General features: G+C 34.8%; 1 protein-coding gene across 3 annotated transcripts in view; it reads left to right on the top strand.

The window, feature by feature from the left end:
• The window catches only part of TRPC4 (transient receptor potential cation channel subfamily C member 4), a 216,182-nt gene that overhangs the window by 92,983 nt on the left and 103,536 nt on the right, over positions 1 to 19,663 (top strand). For all 3 annotated transcript variants that reach the window (XM_021672834.2, XM_012469835.2, XM_012469833.3), the window contains exon 3: positions 8,987 to 9,505. In XM_021672834.2, coding sequence (XP_021528509.1) covers positions 8,987 to 9,505 — 519 coding nt within the window. The remainder of the gene's footprint in view (positions 1 to 8,986; positions 9,506 to 19,663) is intronic.

The raw sequence follows: 19,663 nt of genomic DNA, 5'->3' as shown, positions 1-19,663 counted from the left end.
GACGCTGAAGAATTTAGCACGTTTTTATTGAAGCCCTTGAGAAAAGAAGCACCTTTTTCGTAAAGTTTCTATTATTATACTATCAACCAGAGCTTTAAAAAGGGATTTGAGCCATGGAAATTTCATGTTACAGGGAACATTCATTTGTATATAACAAATGCCCCTTAATATCTTTAAGAGACTTTCGTTAAGATTATGTAGCTAATTAAAATAGAACCAGGTGGCTGCAGTGGCTCTACCTGTAATCCCAGTACACTGGGAGGCTGAGGTAGGAGGATTGCTTGAGCCCAGGAGTTTAAAACCAGCCTGGGCAATATAGTGAGATGCTCTCCCTGCAAAAAATAAAAAAATTATTCAGGCATGGTGGTGCTGTGCCTTTAGTCCCAATTACTTGGGAGGCTGGGGTGGGAGGATTGTTTGAGTCCAGAAAGGGGTTTGAAGTGATTGGTGTTCATGCCTCTGCAGTTCAGCCTGGGCAACAGAGTGAGACCCTATTTCTTTAAAAGAAAAAAAGAGCCATTTATTCTTAAAATCTAGGGTACACCAAACAGTATTATGTCAGTAAATTGTTTTTATACAATTAATATAGCCTTTTTTATAAATACTGAATTTAATAGAATGAATACTCTTAAATCACATGAATGTCACTTCAGGATGAATTTCTCTCCAAAAATTTTCACTTCAGGATTAATAATGGTTCAAACATGTATATTTTAGTGACAGAGATAAATTTTTATGAGGTTTTGGTCATCACTTTTAACGGCAAACACCACAATTACTTTTGCACTAACCTAATATGTTTGTGTAAAATATCACACTCTGGATTTTAAAATATGTGCTTCAGATTGGTGCTGAGTCACTTCAAGGTGAAGCATGTAGATATATTTTAAGAATAGCAATCAGTTATAGGTTAATGGATTCCTTGTATATGTCAATAATAATTAATGCTGTATCATATCAAAGTAATTCAGTTATTAATGTAACTAATCTTGCAGTAAAACTGCGAAAAAATGTTGAACAGATACACTCATAAAGCGCAGACAGAATAAAAACCAAACAACCTTACGGTTATTTATACAATATAAAAAACAAGGGCATTTATTTGGTTTGGTTTCAGGGTCCTCTTTTAATTGCCTCTTCTACTTTTATTGTAGATTGCTGAGTGAAGTATTTGATTCAATGACTTGGAATTTATTTTTTAAAAGTGTTTGGGAGTATGTTGTGTGCTTCTTAGTAATGTGAGTATATAATTTAATGCAAATATGTTTTTCTGGGTGTAATGCCTTTATATCTATAGACTTCACTTCAGCAAAGTAAGTAAAGCACATTGTGATTTTCATCTGTAGGATTATGTCCTTAAATATGCTAGATGGAAAATTTTATAAATTTGAGAAGAAAAGTTAATGGAAAAATAATAAGTTATTGAGTGCCTACAATGATATACTTACTTTATGTGTTGTTAGAAAAATATGCTCTTCACTTATAACAATGGAACCACAAAAGGAAGGAGACATTGAATAAAGCAAAGAAGAGGGATGGAGACAGAAAAGAGACTATGTTGAGAACAAAGCATGAAAAAGGGTCAGCAAGCACATTTTCTGGTTTTTCTAAATGTTTCTGAGATCAAACAGATTATATTTTAGACTTCTTTAAAGTATTGAAGTGGGTAGTAAAGTTGATAATCAACTGATAATTGCCTCAGCTGCAGTAAGTAAACCAGAGTCCCTGAGTCACAGCTTTTCACTGCCCTCTCCATAACTTCAGTATGGCTCATTCTCCATGGCAGCAGTGGTTTGAAGTGGCATTCTTGGCTTTCCTAGGAAACCAGTAAGAAGAGCCTCTTTATCAACCCTTACTCATAGCGATCTGAAAGACAGAAGAGAGACGGAAAGCCCACGGCCCTAATGGGATGCAAGAGTTTTCTGAAAGTCCCTTTCCAGTGCTAGAACTTGGAAATGTGTGTTAGCAGCTTCTGCAATGGAACATCTTTTGACTTTTGAATTCCACCTTTGTTCACCTTTCCGTCCCAGACAAGTGAACATTAGGGAAACTAAAATCTGAACTCAAAGGACTCTCAGGGCATCATCTGGATGAGACCTCTTCTTCTCTGACATCATTGCTTTAAATTAATTCTATCTCATGCTTCTCTCTCTCTCTCTCTAATCGCTCCTGTCTGGCAGGGTGTAATCATATCCTTTCCTTATCCATTGCTAAAAGTCTAATTCAAAATGTAACAGTTAACCAGGCTTCTTTACCTGCCTCCAACCATTACAATTTTAATTTATCCTTCAAAAATATCCTAGAATAACGTTAATATTCCATTACTCTCCTGGTTAAATTCTTCTATAATGTCACCGATGTTTATAAAATAATGCTATTCAAAAGCATCTCTAATCTTGCCCTAATCTACATTGAAGCATTTTAAAATTATTTAGCTATCTTGACTGATATCATACTCTAAAGAAAGTATTTTTATAGATGAATCTGTCATGTCTTCTCATTGATGCTGTCATTTTCCTATAACTATTTTACATTACTAGTTGCAACCAGTGTAAATATAAACACCTACTCAAATCCTTCTCTGGTGAAAAAAATCTCTAATTTCCCTTTTGTTTTATTCACACTCTTCTTAGAACATTTACTGAGTTCTTTCATTAAAATCATTTGTATAGTATTATGCAGTGTTTGTGTGTGTGTGCGTGTATGCGTGTGTGTGTGTGTGTGTGTGTAAAGAGAGAGGAATTTTCTATTATGCTTCTAGAGGGCAAAACACATTTTTACCATCCAGCACATTGCCTTGCATATTGTTTATGTATAATAATTATTTGTAGATTAAATGAAAGGCATTAAAGTGACTTAATTTATTGTTGTAAGATTTGGTGAAGTTATTTTCTTTATTTTCTTTTTAGTTTGACCACCAGCAAACCTGTAATCCTGGGATATAACATCTGAAATAAGCTAAATGTACCAGCAATCCAGGGAAAAAGACTGGAGAATTTATGTCTCTATATACACCAAAGACCATCTGTATACAAATGAAAGGCTGTAACATTAGGACATTCTGAAAGGAAAGCCAGGAAAATTTAGCAAAGTAAAAGGATGTGGGAGGGGGAGAGGGGGCAGAAGTGGTATTTTGATGTTTCTAGAGAGGGAGTATTTCCGGAGAACAAAATCTTGAGGAGTCGACTTTAGTGTTCATTGTTTCACTGTCTGTGATTGGCTCTTCCTTGCTGTGTGAGATTGACTCAGTTTCCAATTGGATGGCTTGGAAATCTGATTTAATGGCTTCACCCTACAGAAATGGTAATCGTCTGTGTGCAGAATAAATCAATAGGTCATGTATGGAACACCACCTATCTGCTAGGCACTTTGCTAAGTATAAAAAGAACGGCAGCTCAACTGTTCTAACACTTCCAAAAGAACAGTTTGAATCTGTAGTTTTCTGTTCCAAGTATGTCAATTATTTGCTTCTTGCTAAGGAAAATAAAATGTTGCACAGTGTCATATTCTTGTTAATACTGAACAAAAAAAACTATAGTTAGCAACTAATTTCTATGTTCTAGGGCTCATAGCAGAGTTTTACAGTTTTAATTGTATTCTAACTCTACCAGTCCAATATAAGATATATAAAGCAGAAAAACTACCCTGAGATTTTGGAAAGTACTTGGCAAATTTTCAGAACTGAAAGTTTCAGATTAAAATGTGGTCATCATCTGATGTGACACTGCAAATCTTCGTCTCTTATTTTTTGTGTTTTTTCATGATACCAACCATGATGTTGGATTTGAAGTAAATAAATATTTGATTCAATTTGCCTGGGAGATACAGGAAATCTGTGTTCCAGTTTTCTGTCCAATACAACAGTCATCTCTGTGAGGATATGAACTGCTTCATCTTCATTTTTCTTAATTCTCTATGTCTAATGCAGTGCCAGACAAGAGACTCAGTAAATATTTGTTGATTCAATACATAAATAAATTATTGAATCAATCAAAGTAATTATAAGCCATTTTAAGAAAGGGTATCACCTGAAGAGGTTTCTATATTGGAAAAATCACATTTTCAGTAGTGGAGGCAAAGAATTGAAGATCTTGAAGATCTGTCTATTTCTTTAGAATGGTTTATATTTTATATTAATAATTTTATAGTAACTGTAGGGTCCCCGTTTCTAAAGCTTCTATTCTATTAGCTGGCTAACCATAAAGTCGTTTATCAGACCCTTCTTTCTCTTTCTCTCTGTCTCTCATTCTTTCCTCATTTTCAAAACAGAAATAAAATGTACATTTTCCTACATTTGTGTGTATTTTGAATAGCTTCTTTGAAAGTAAAAGCAAAGGAAGCAGGATTAAGAAGTGAAAGCCATTAGACCCTGATGCAGAGCTGACGAATGTTCCTGCCATTGTAAAGAGGAGCTCCAGAGAAAATGTCTGCCTAGTGAGCCATGTCCTGTGCTGGGTAGAAATAGCTGGGCCCTGTCCATCCATTCTGCTTGCTCCTCCATTGTCCTGTGCTTTAAAACTGAGGAAGAACCTGAAGCGGTTAGCAGGTGGAGGCTGCTAGTAGACTACATTCTTCATAGCTGGACAGCAAGTCGATTCTTGAAGTGTGTTATGAATGCCACATCTCTGTTTTCTACAGGAGGAAAGCATTCTTATTTTATTTATTTATTTTTTTTTTGAGACAGAGTCTCATTCTGTACCCCAGGCTGGAGTGCAGTGGTGTGATCTCAGCTCATCGCAACCTCCTCCCAGGTTCAAGTGATTCTCCTGCCTCAGCCTCCCCAGTAATTGGGATTACAGGTGCCTGCCACCATGCCAGGCTATTTTTGTATTATTAGTAGAGTCAGGGCTTCACCACGTTGGTCAGGCTGGTCTCGAACTCCTGACCTCGTGATCCGCCTGCCTCAGCCTCCCAAAGTGCTGGAATTATAGACATGAGATTCTTATTCTTTTAGTGAAGAAAGCTTCACATTTATACCAAAACTCGATAAAGACAGTACAGTGAAGTTTAGAAATTCATCTCACTTAGGAAAATAGATTCCAAACTATTTAAATAAAAATATTGCCAAAATAAAAACATTATGCATTTGACCATGTGGGATTAATTTCAGGAAAGCCAGAATGTTTCAATATTCAGGAATCTATTAATCTAATTTGCCATACTTTTAGGACTAAGGAAGACAATTACCTGATTATATCCATAGAAACAGAAAAGGCATTGGACAAAATTCAACACTCATTTTTGACAATAAATAATAAAAAGTTATTTATAAATGGCATAAATATAATAAATATATAAAGCCAAGTATAATTGCTGGTGGGCATACGAGTTGGTATAAGTGCTTAAGAAAACTGTGTGACACAAAATTCCATTCCTAGATACAAGATCAACATATAAGTATATTATTTCCTCATTTTCAAAACAGAAATAAAATGTGCATAGGAGCAATATCCTTAATGGCCCCAGACTGGAAACCACAAAAATGTCATCAACAATGGAATGAAATAAAATAGAAATTGAAATATCATGCAGAACTGAAAAAACAGTTTTTGCTACTACTAATAGGAATGTATTTCAAAGAGCTAAAATTGAACAAAGAAAGCTAGACATAAAGAGTACATATTTTGTGATTCTATTTATATAAAGTTGAAAAAGTGTGTGAAAGTAATTTATACTGATAACCTTTTAATTTGTGATTATATCTGAGAAAAGTACTGACAAGGGTAACAAGAAGGAGGCTTGTGGGGTGCATTAACTCTGCTAGGTTTTAATCTGGATAGTGTTACCTAAGCATGTTCAGATTTTTAAGTCATCAAGCTGTGTATTAATATTTATCCATTTTACTATATGTATAATTCAGTAACAAGTATAAAATGAATAGTGATAGTGATGAATCATAATATATTAAATAAAATTCATGGGGTCATAGCAATATCCGACAACAGAAAGGAGAAGAGGGAGAACTTTCATACACAGAAGAATGCAAGATAAAAAATGTAGAAGTGATGAGAGAATAAGAAAACCTCAGACTTTCAAACACCATGTAATAATTGATACAGGCGTATAGTTAGTACTCTGTAACAGCCAATTATTTTTTTAAAACACTTTTGTTTTGTTTTTATTGTTTTCACACAATTGGAGAAGACCCAAATCTGTCTCCTGAGACCTAGGTAAACTCTAATGTTTTGCCTGTCTCACTGAGTGAGGATCCCAGCAGAGTCCCACGTGGAGTCCAGCTAAGACAATCAGTCCCTGATGTCAAACAATCTATGACCAGCTGGGTGCCAGGCAATTAATGGTAAAGACAACATATCATGTTGAATTTCAAATACATTTTAGAGTAAGAGTAAGTTCTAAAATAATCATAATTATGTAATTTAAAACTAGTTATTTACTGTATTAGTCCATTTTCACACTTCTGTAAAGATACTACCTGAGACTGGGTAATTTATAAAGGGAAGAGGCTTCATTAACTCACAGTTCCATGTGGTTGGGGAGGCTTCAAGAAACTGATTACCATGGCGGAAGGCAAAGGGAAGCAAGGCACGTCTTACATGGCAGCGTGAGAGAGAGAGAGAGAGAGCAAGAAGGGGGAAGCGCCAGACACTTATCAAACAGTCATCTTGTGAGAACTCTCTATTACAAGAAGAGCATGGGGGAAACCATCCGCATAATCCAATCACAGCTCACCAAATATCTCCCTCCATACATGAGGAGTGCAATTCAAGATAAGATTTGGGTGGGGACACAAAGCCAAACCATATCATTTACTGACCAATGAATTGTTATTAGTGGACTTATAGATCAGTTCCATTCAAAAATCATTCTAAATAATAAAGTTTAATAATTTATAACAATTGGTTATAAATGTTTATATATTTTTTAAAAATTATAATATGCAATGGTTTATTGATCATTAAAACTCAAGCAGTATTTTTATTGGTATATTCTTACATATTTTAATAAACTTATCATATCTCCCTTTAATATCATTACACTGTTATTTTTTAAAAAATATGTATGTTATTCAATAGGGTCATATTATACATATTTTTAAAATAAAATTTCCTGCAATATTTTCCAAAGATATATTTTATGGTTAATAAATTTTAAATTCTTGATGGCTTAAAAAGCATTGAAATCCAAAATGAAATTGTACTGAATCCAGAAAATGCCTTCCAATTACATCAGTCACTTAAATATACATCTAATATAGAAAATGAGTAATATTGTTTTGTCTTCCCTCATTGTCTGCCACAGAAAACACTAAAAGTACAGTAGTCCCCTCATATCCAAAGTTTCACTGTCAGCAGTTTTAGTTATCAATGCTCAACTGTGGTCTGAAAAATATTAAATTGAAAATTTCAGAAATAATACATAAGTTGTAAATTTTGCACCACTCTGAACAGCACAATGAAATCTCGAGTTGACTCACTCGGTCTCACCTGGAACATGAATTCTCACTTTGTCAGACAGATTCACACTGCATCCCCTTCCCAAACCTTAATCACTTAGAAGCCATCTTGGTTATCAGATTTACTGTCATGAGATTGCAGTGCTTGTGACCAAGGAACCTTTATTTACCTTCATAATGGCTCCAAAGTACACAAATGTAAAACACTATCTTAACAGGCAGTGTGGTCACCTTGGTATTCATAAGCACATTTCAAAAAGTGTTTATTACCATCTTCAGTGTTAAATAATTGCATACCTCTATAAAGAACCTTTTAAATAGATAATTTCATTCCTATTATCTTCCATGTTATTCGTACATAAAAATGTACCTATATTTAAAAGTAGCATTAATGAAGTGTCATCATAAGTGTTGTTTTTCTCCACATGGTTGTTTTCCTCTGATCCCTTGTGATTTCCTTCATTTTTCCAGCAGCATATTTTAATGTGACATGCATCATTATTTTTTTCTGCTATGCCTGTTTAACTGTCCTTAGGTAGCATTTATTTTTCATAAACGCCTCTGTGGCTCTGTGCCAGCAAAAATAAATATTAAACCAAAATTTTGCTAAAGCAACACAGTGTAGTGTAATTCACTCAGGCTTGGGTGTCAGACAGGTGAACCTGTGTTTATTACATAAGATCTTTAAAGCATGTGGAAGTTGCAGGTCAAATTGCAGGTCTTCCACTTACTCACTGAGGAACCACATCTGTAAAATGTGAATAATAAAGAGTGAGGGTTAACGTACTTAGCAGATGCTTACTAAATAGCAGCCATTTTTATTTTCATCATTGCCATCCCTACAGTATAACCCAAAGGAAATCGTGCATAAACACATTGGTGGCCTGATTCTTGAATTCACACTGCTGACTTGATTCAGTGCTTGTTTATTTCTGATAAAACACTAATGCTAGCAATGGAGCACTTCTTGTCATCTGGAAAATATACCAGAAATACATGAATGAAAAGAGGAAGTACAAGGCCAGCCCACTTCTTTCTGCTGCCACCTTTAGTCACTAGGCTGAATGATAGGAAAGCAGAAGCTAAAACACAGTAAAATCAAACAAAAGACAAAACCTACATGAGGAATTAAGAGACTTCTACTGAAAAGAAAGAGCTTGGGTTTAAAACAAATCATTAGCTACTTTTTAGTGTATTTCTTGATTATTTAAGAAGTCAACATCTCTGAGAAAGCAAAGCGAAGATTGTCAGCTAGAAAACAAGTTAGGCTTATTTAAAAGAAAGAAAGACTTTCATCAAGTAAAGAGTTTCCATAACCACCTATTTTAAGATGCTGTAAAATGTCATAATTCAGATTAAAGAAAGAATAATGTATCATATTGGAAAGTTTTTTTTTCCAATTTTGTCTTGTTTTTTGTAGGAGAAAAGGTCATATCTTCCTGCAAGAAAAAAAAGAAAAACCTGGCCAAAGACATATGAACCCTGTTCCATATTGCTATAGCATGGTGCAGGAAATACACAGGCTTGAACAAATGAATAAATATTCTTCACCTCTACCTTTTTCTTTTTTAGGTGCCTCCTATACTCCTTGATAAGCAGTTCTCTGAATTCACTCCGGACATTACACCAATCATTTTGGCAGCCCATACAAATAATTATGAGATAATAAAACTCTTGGTTCAGAAAGGGGTCTCAGTGCCTCGACCCCATGAAGTCCGCTGTAACTGTGTGGAATGTGTGTCCAGTTCAGATGTGGACAGCCTCCGTCACTCACGCTCCAGACTCAACATCTACAAGGCCTTGGCCAGTCCCTCTCTCATTGCACTGTCAAGTGAAGATCCTTTTCTCACAGCCTTTCAGTTAAGTTGGGAGCTTCAGGAACTGAGCAAGGTGGAAAATGAATTCAAGTCAGAGTATGAAGAGCTGTCACGGCAGTGCAAACAATTTGCTAAGGACCTACTGGATCAGACGAGAAGTTCCAGAGAACTGGAAATCATTCTTAATTACCGAGATGACAATAGCCTGATAGAAGAACAAAGTGGAAATGATCTTGCAAGACTAAAATTGGCCATTAAATACCGTCAAAAAGAGGTGAGTGTTGCCAGACTTGATCCATCAAAATGCCATAGAATTTAATCACACTGAAGCAAACTGCTACTCGCAAAATTAGTTTTGGGTTTTAGAGCATTTTCTATTCAGCTGTAAGTAGATGACATTTATTGTCTGCCAGATTAATAATTATGAGTCACATTGAAGAGTGGTAATAAATGGTTTAATAATTGATATTTTTGGCATCTGTATTAAAATGTACACATGGACTATGGTATAATGAAAAAACTAATGAATTTTAAGTATCTCCAGACTGAGATTTCTGGTTCTGCTATTTATAAGTCCTGTAACTTTAGAGAGTCACAGATAGATTTCCTTAAGCTTCAGTATTCTCATCTGCTTAATGGATTTAATATTAATAATATTTGATATATGTATATATAATCAGCCCTCTATGAGTTTATATGTCTATAAACTCATAAACTCTGCATCTGCAGGTTCTGCATCCTTGGATTTAATCAACTGTGGATGGAAAATGCAGTATTCGTAGGATGTGGAACCTGCAGATATGGAAGGCTGATATTTCCTATACATGAGTCCCATAGGGCTAACTGCTGCAGGGCTAGGGCAGCCGTGAATTTTGGTAGCCACATGAGATCCTGGAACCAATCCCCCACATACTTGGGAACAACTGTATTTATATAGATAACATTTTTTTCATAGGTTTTTAGGAAGTGTAAAATATGTGGATGTGTGTGAAGACGCTCAGTAAATATGGTATTGTTTTGTTTATATCAATAACATACATTATTATAAATTATTAATAAAAGAAAAGCCTTTAGTACAATAGCAGATGTGAATACTAAAGCTTTTCTCATGCCTTGCTCAGTGTTTTGATTTGTCAGGAATAAGAAATCAAAGAAGTTCATCACAAGGGATTAATAAATTTCTTGTAAAATTCCCATAAATTAAGAATGCTCTATTAAATAACAGAATCTCATATCTCTTACCCTTAATCACCCAGCATAATTGGTTTGTGTTTGAGTGGGTTCTCAAAAGACTGTTTACTTCTCTCTGAAGAAAATATTGGTTCTCTCTTCACTCTTAAATGATAGTAATTATCTATTCCAGAACAATACTTGCAAATACTATGTAAGATGAAAAAAAGAAAGAGAAAAAGCAAAAGACTTCTAAATTGTAACATCTACTCAGTTTCTTTTGAATTTGGCCTTGCCGATCCTATATAAGTCCTGGTTGCTTTGTCTGTTTCTACTCACTAAATACTCAAGGATTAAGATAACTGAATTTGCTTTCTTGATTTTTTTTCTGTAGTTCTGTGATTAGATAAGCTAATCTAGTTGTGATGGGAGCCTGAAACAAGGTGAACAGCTTCTTTGTATCCATTCCCTCTAACTCTAAAATCACATTTGCTATTTTGAGTTCATGTCAGCATTATTAACTAATTTTCTTAGGTTTTTATGTTTTGGACTCAAAGATCTAATACTTTCAAGGAACTAGAATAATTTTACTACACAACAATAAAATACATTGATAAAAAACTTCACATGATCAAAGCTGTTCAAAGTGGCAAATGTGAACATAAGAAGTCATTTCAGGCTTTAGACTTGATAAGATATTGAGATATTGATGTGGCCTAAATCTTCTTGAAGGTCCAAATTAGCACAGTAGTATGCTTTGCTTTCTTTAGTTTTTCTTTGGAGAGGGGGCTTTAAATAATTGATATGATGACTGTGAAGATCTTCTCTTATGCTATAGCTGTTTAGTTTTAATATTGTCCTACAAATGTTGAATGGAATAAAGTTCCCAAGATGTTCAATTCACAAAATGAAAGAACACAGAAGCAGCTGCTCTGCTCACCTGTTGCTCTTTAGGTCTCTCTGCAGCCAGTGAATGAACTCAGCTTTATTTTTTGCCTGCCCTCATTTTGGTCATGCCAGCAGAGCTGATTTAACATCGTCTTTGGCCACAGTAATTTTTGTGAAAGCCTAGGAACAAAATACTCATAAACTCTTTACCATATCCTCATTACAGAATGTTATCAATGATACTGCACTAACTGAAGCTGCCAAATTCCAGTCAAAGAGTTGTTTGAGATAGAAATTGTTATTTGAACTTCTTGCATATTTATATTTATATTTTTACCTACAAATCATTTAATACACTTTGGTCATGCATTCATTTCTTCATTTAATAACTCTTTCAACATATATTTCACAGAGCACATTCCAGGCAATGCCCAGGGCACTTGGGGTTCCATGATGTCAGATCTCTGCTCTCACAGAGCTTATAGTCTATTAGGAGAGACAATAAAACATTGAATAGATGTTCTCCATTTTGTTCCTGAACTGCTAAAAATGTTCTTCCTCATTAAACATTTTTTTGTTTGCGTATGTTCCTCTGTATATGTTATAAATATGAAAAGTGGATTCAATGTCAAAATCTATGAAAAAGCCACAACTCTAGTCTGGTCTTTGGTATGTAAGAAGCAAAACAATGGAATGCATTCTATAATTTCTAACACTTCTCTCAAGATGTTTGTACTCTTGCTAATATGAGGTTATGGGAGGGTGATAGAGCCTAATAATACAAGATAAAAGATAGCCAAAAACCATACAGCATGTAACAAGAAAATAAGAATTAGTGCTATTTTTTTAAAAGATACTTTTTTGTAGATATGGGGTCTTGTTATGTTGCCCAGGCTGATCTCAAACTCCTGGGTTCAAGTAATCCTCCCAAAAATATACAGTTTTAAAAGACATTGTATTGGCATTTTTTCCTTTCAAAATGTTTTGAGATTTCAATGGAGAAAAAAATTAAAATTAATTCTTACACAGTTGTTCTGGAATATATTGCATTTACTATCAAAGAGCATATTTTTCTCAGATTGACAATTTTTCCAAAGTAAAGTAACATTGGATAGCTGATAGCACTATTTTTAAAATACAAGAATAATATTTTACTTTCATATATATGCTTTAAAATCATAGGTTGTGTTTACAACATGTATTCTTAGGTTATTCAGAAATTATTGAATTCAAATATTAAAGGTTTTCTAGTAAGATCATGTGCCTTAAATAAAACTCTGCTTTAGCACGTCTTGCTTCATATCTTTCTTACCAAAAGTTTTCCTTGGTTTGGTCTAAACAAGTTTGAGGTTTGTCTTTAGTCCAACTCTCAGGATTTGGAATGCTTTCTCATTAGCCTTAATTCACAATAAGTCCTGCACCCTCTTTAAAGGTCATCTCACGTCTGGTCTCACCCTGGGAGCATTCTATGAAGCAAACGCCTCCATAGACTGTTTGATAAATGCCCTTATTACACATACCCTGTATTGCATTATGTTATTACATTTTCATCTCCTCCTTTAGGCGGTGTCAGGAACATACCCATCTTAGTCACTAGTCATACCATAGCCCCTGACATACAGAAGGTACTCAGTAATGAATACACTTGAATGAAGTCACAGATGATCTTAGATCTGGATGGTTCCCTGCATGTTTCTTTGCCTGAATAAATTGCAGTGTTTAGGTTAATCTCCTAATAATAGCTTACTTATGAATCAAAATGTTAGAACAATTCATGTTGCCAGGATTTGATTGCAGATTCATTCTGGTACTTCCCTAATCTCATTCAAAGAGAAAGGCCTGCATTAATTGCATGCCATAGATATTTTTACATTTTCATTTTATATATTCTTTCTAAGCAGCAGCATTATAGAAAGAATAATTTTCTTATTTCTATTAATTCTAGGCTAATGATGCTGTAATTTTATTGATCATATATTAGTAGAAGAAACATCTTTTATCAATTCAAATGAATGTATGTTAGCAACTGGGTTGTTTATATGGTTTATTACATTAAACCTCCAAATACACTTCTGAAGTATGAACTATTTATGTTTTTTTTTCATGAAAAAATCTGAGTCACAGAGGGTTATATAATGTGCAGCGTGACTCTATTAAATATTGCCGCCAGGTTGCAAATCTAGATCTTAACTACAAAAACTTTGCTCTAACCATCAAACCATATTGCCTCCACCTGGACAACATCCTGCTGCACATTAGGTAAACCTGAGAAAACTAAAGCTACTAGCCTAGTTTTGTTGAGCACATGAATTTATTTTATGACTCAGCTCCCCTGTAATGAAAGTCTTGCATTTCAACTTGAAGTTTCCTTTGTTTTCACATTGTGATGAAGCATTTGATTTCTCCAGAGTGTAAAGCCTACTTTTCCTTTCCTTCTTACTTCACTTTTACATTTCTGTGTCAAACAACAATCTTTCAAGTATCATTCTGCAATGGGACAGGTTTAAGGTTTAAGGTTGCTCCCCTGACCAATGAGTTCCATCCCAATGTCAGTCAATCATCTAAATGAATAATATCAAAGGACGCTGGGAAAAAAACCATGTAGTCATACCCTTAAAACTGATTCTTCCCCTGAGTGTAACATAAAGGTGAGGTATGACTGAGGACATGTCTTAGACAAAGAACTTGTCCCTTAGTTTCTGGTATTATTTTTGCAGATTCAGAGTCTGTGACAGTTAAAATTACTTCCATGCAGTCATTCCTCTTGCCTAGTATTTGTGAGATCACTATATGTGAATAGGGAGCTTAATGTATTTGTTAACTATATTTTTACAGCAAAGACCTTCCCTAGTTTTAGTTACCTGATTGACAATATTGTGAGGTAACTAATTAAAAGGCAGAGTGGCCTAGATGTTGAATAACAACAAAAAGCAAGGAAATACATTATTCTGTGTAAAAACATTACAATTCAAACTCTCTATAGCTTTTTAAATTAAAGTGAAAAGTAATCTCTACATAGCAAATAGCATAAGATACACACACACACACACACACACACACACACACATATTTAATTTAAACATAGAAGAAACATACATAAGGGAAAAGGATATGGTAAATTTTATTGAATCTCATTCAGATAACCCAGTGTGTTAAATAAGAACACAAAACTAAGGAAAAGACATTACCAACTTTACTTACATAAATGATTCAGCTATGAAGGGAACACCATATATACTATGGTCCTTAATTATGTACTATGGTAATTAATTAAGTGTAAGATATATGTATAACTATATAATATATATAATATATATATAATAATTATATATATTAAGCATAATATATATTATAACATATATATGATATATATTATATCCTGCTTATAATATATATATTACATATTTTTATGTATATATTATGTAATATATATTATATATTATGTATATATTATGTATATACATAATATATATGTATATAATATATTATATATTATGTATATTTATGTATATATTATGTAATATATATATGTTTTATATATATATATATAACATATATTATATATAATTTGCCTTTCCCTTTCATGAATGTATTTCAGCAGCTTTGCAACATTAGCTTAAACTTTGGGCCTAATCTGGGTTTTGTCCTATACATTAATGGGATTGTTAAAGAAGGAGAAAAATCATCTTTGACCAGCCCTCTGCCCTAACTTTCTGTTTGTCCAGTCTTGGGGGAATGGAGGAAATATGAAGAGTTCATGTGAATCAGACACTACCCATGGCATGGTAAACTAAATTAATTCTTAATGTTCCAGAATTACAGCTCTTTAAAGCTCTCTTACAACTCTCAAGATTGTTGGTTGTGTTTCTTGATTTATTTAAAACCCCTTGATATGGGAGCGAAAAACAAGACTGCTGTCAGAAAGGAGACATGGGAGGCGGGGAGAATGTAGGGACAGAGTAAACACAAAAGGTGCAGCCTTAATACAACTAAGGGACTACTTGGGTGAGAGTTGGGGTATATCGCAAGACTGCTAGAGCAGTAAATAACAGATAGAGCAGACATGCAGACTGTGTTTTCTTAAAACTGCCTAGAACCATACTTGTCTGTATATCATGGATTTTATTTTATCAACTCTTTATTGATGTTTATCAATAAGTTTATTGATAATATTTTTAATTCAGATTTTACTTGAAAAAGGCAGTAAGTCATATAAATCCAATCTTACTAAAATATGAACTTCATATTAAACAACAATCAACAAACAAAGTAAAACACCACTCATGTTCTTTATCTACGTACCTGAGATCTATAGTAAGATGTCATTTTGTGCTTCTGTTAGTAGTTGAGGGAAGATAACATCTCTCTCTACATACCTTATATTTTGAAATTACTAACCCTCAAGGTTGTATCCTACCTATCTTTAAAAGAAAATCACACAGATATATTAATAATAATGTTGCATCCTTGCTGTCACATAAGAACCTTGGGTTGGTGTTGGGAAACAATGACTCTCTCCTCTTAAATCCTGCGGATTTTGGTGCCTGGTCAGCAGCCATGCTAGACCTTTGCATTTGCTACAAATTTGACACCATAGCTGACCATTGTTAACTACTGACTGTCTTAGAATCTTTTGTTTTTCTCCTTTTTCACTCTTGTTTAATCTGGGATATCTAAAGCACACCTTTCATTTTTTATTGTGCCTGTAAATGACATATCAGAGTATACATAATTTGGGGGAAAATATCTCATGTTATGAATATTTTTAAAAATAAGTTTAAAAAATCTCATGCAATGGAGACTTTTTCTCATGGACACCAAGTAACTTTAGAGAAGGAGAGCAAAGAGAGTACTTCTAGGGAGAAACATGAGAGAAAACACCATAGTGCATATGGCGTTCCCTTTCATAGCTGAGTCATTTGTGTAAGTAAAGTTGGTAATGCCTTTTCCTTAGTTTGGTTTTCTCATTTAACACACTGTGTTATCTGAATGAGATTCAATAAAATGTACCATGTCCTTTTCCCTTATGTTTCTTCTATGTTTAAACTGCTTTGAAAAGATTCATGTCCTCCAATGTCTCCTCAAATACCACTTTCTCTGAGAAAGCTTCCCTTAAATTATATCCAGGTTAAAATTAGTTATTGTTTTCCCTTTTGTATGGTGGAAACATTCCTTTATTGCAAATGTTGATTTTTCTTTTTATATTTGTTTTCAGATTTTGCTTCTTCAATTGAACACCTTGCCTTTAATATTAACCTCCTCTAAAACATTACTCACAACACTACTAAAAGTTTTTTGTTTTGTTTTATTTTTTGGAAAGGCAAATCTAGGAAAAAACTTTTCCAGTTATACAATTGAAAATCCCATGCTCAGGGGAAACCCTCAGTTTGGTCATCATAAATTTGAGCACTAGAGCTCTGTGTTAAGCATTGTAATATGTCACATAAAGTCCAACTGCCACAGCACTCTGATGTGGATTCTGCCCAACTCTTCAGTTTTACCTTTCTTAATACCCACCATCACTGCTTAGAGTCTATATTTAAGCCAAGTGGGAACATTCTTAATATTGTTGCAACATTTCCTCTTACAAGACCTTATATTAAGAATCCCTTGACATCTGCCCTATTTCTTTGTTCATCTATTGCAATGGGTTTTATCTGGATTATATTAGAATCAACTGGGAAGTTTTTAAACACTACATTGCTGTGTATATCCCACTTTCAAACCAGTTAAATCAGAACATCTGGGATGTTCACCACATTTTTGAAACTTTTTAAGTTTCAAACTCTCCAGATAATTCCAAAGTATAGTAAAGGTTAAGCACTACTTAAAATTGTTGATTATAATTTCGCCTGTGACTCCAGGTTTCTGTAGATTTCCTCGACTTTCTCAGGTACAGAAGAAAATGGTCCCCAAATGTGTCTGATTATCAAAGTCACCCCACAGCTTTTATTTCTGCATAGCATCCTGCATGCAGAAATCTGGCTTCAGTAAGTCCTTGCATTCATGGCATTCCATGGAACTTATTTCAAATGTTTCCCATCTTTCTCCTCATCTCACTGTCCACCCTACCATTTCCTTATTCTATTATGGCTTCCTAGAACCAGAAGCCATCCTCTCTACCTACTGTACATCCTGCTCATTTCTCAGGACTCTCAGAGCTTTCATTTCTTTATTTCCCCTTCCTGAAAAACAAAAGAGTCTGGTAGGAAATCAATATCCTATTTAAAAGGGAGGAGTAGACCTGGGGAATGGAAAGACAACCAGGCAAGGAATGACTGATGGCTGTTTATTGTACATAGAAGGAAGGGCTTATATATTAACATTTTCGCTTTCCTGGGATAAGTAGCCTAGGGGATAGAGAAAAGAAATCTTTCCATCCCTAGTGCATATACCATAGACATATCTTCTTCCATGTAAGTTTCTGATCATCTAAGGGTATAAGAACTGTGGGAAAAGTGTTTTGTTGGTGTATGGTAACTCATCTCTCTGTGGTTGAAATAAAATACTATATTAAAAGCATAAAAACAGGTTGGTTGTGTGGCTCTTTCTTGAATTCCCAACACTTTGGGAGGCTGAGGCAAGGCAGATCACTTGAGTTTTGGAGTTGGAGACCAGCTTGGGCAACATAGCAAAATTCCATCTCTACAAAGAAGAAAAAATTAGCTTGGCATGGTGGCATGTGCCTGTAGTCCCAGCTACTCAGGAGGCTGAGGTGGGAGGATCACCTGAAGCCAGGCAGGTTGAAGCTGCAGTGAGCCAAGATTGTATTAGTGCACTCCAGCCTGAGTGACAGAATGAGACCGTGTCAAATAATGTAGATATAGATAGATAGATAGATAGATAGATAGATAGATAGATAGATAGATAGATAAGGTCTACGAATTGGATAGAATGCTCCTTCCTGCTCCTAACCAAGGATGTAATGTTGGACATATTATTGTTGGCACTTCTATTTTCTCTTCTCTAAAATAGGTTGCCTTGCAAAGATGAAACATAATAATGCAAGTACAGAGATTAGCATATTTCCTGGCATATTTGCTCAGGAAAGAGTGGCCATTATTATCAGCTATTATTATTATTACTATGTTTTGTCCATTCCTAGGCCCCCAATATAAAAGGCTAAGCATATGCAGCAAAATACATGATTCTACCATATATTATGCAGCAGAAAGTGTAGGAAAGGGTTGGCTTCATAATTGAACATTTTAACATTTGTTGTAAACATTTATCTGTTTCTTGTGGGTTACATTACCGATTTGAATATTAAAAAGAAGTTTGGGCTGGGTATGGTGGCTTACATCTGTAATCCCAGCACTCTGGGAGGCCAAGGGAGGCAGATTGCTTGAGCTCAGGAATTTGAGACTAGCCTGGGCAACACAGTGCAAGCTTGTCTCTACAAAAAAGATACAAAAATTAGTCAGGCATGGTGGTGTGTGTCTACAGTCCCAGCTACTCAGGAGCCTGAGATGGTAGGATCACTTGAGCCCAGGAGGTTGAGGCTGCAGTGAGCCATGATTGAGCCACTACACTCCAGTCTGGGTGGAGACCCTGTCTCTAAAAAAAAAAAGTTAGTTCCTCTTAAGTCTATTGGTGTAATCAGTACTCCAAACTATTCATATTAGATATACATTGTCACCAAAAAAGTATACTATATAAATTTATCCCAGTCCCCTAATAATTCGTCCCATTATAGGCTTTCAAAGCAACTTACATTGTATAGTGTATAGTTGATATTAACTTGCCCATCTGAATTGCATTTTAAAATATATTCTAGGCATTGGTTATGCATGCCCTTTGAACCTGACTGCTACACCTCAGAATCTCAGCTATACTCACAGAAAGGATTTGCATACATGAGACTATACTGAGCGATATGAATAATTGTGAGACCTGTAGAAAAGAGATATAAAGCAGAATTCCTGTAGCTTGGTTTTCTCTCCTGCTGTTCTGTAGAGCATGCTCAATGACCAATTGCTGAGCCTCTGCCTCTCTCTTCTCCATGCTTGTGCACACACTTGCTGTTGCTAGGCAGAGGCAACATGGATCATAGAATCCCTAATGCTCCACCCCAGCCCCCTCCTAGGGACCAAATCTTTCAGTGCCTGCCACTCTGTAATGGCAGATGCAAATGCCTGTTGAGGACTTGTCAGACTGGCTCACGAAACCATGACAAGTCATTAAGTATTTAATTTCACACTAGGTTTTTCGAGCTTGGAATTCAATCCCCATGAGTTTCTTTATAGCTAATTAAGTTACATATAACCACTGTCTTCTAATTCATATCTGAAAGTGTTTTCTTCCCCCACAGTTAAATTTGAAATTGTGTGTGTCCAAAACATTGTACAAATTTATCCTTTTACACAGCACTGTT

Source organism: Aotus nancymaae, unplaced genomic scaffold (genome assembly GCF_030222135.1).
Source record: "Aotus nancymaae isolate 86718 unplaced genomic scaffold, 86718_ANA_hifiasm-v0.15.2.pri h1tg000043l, whole genome shotgun sequence".
Lineage (NCBI taxonomy): Eukaryota > Metazoa > Chordata > Mammalia > Primates > Aotidae > Aotus > Aotus nancymaae.
The sequence above is the reverse complement of the archived record's forward strand: the minus strand, read 5'-3'. Positions and strand labels throughout refer to the sequence as shown.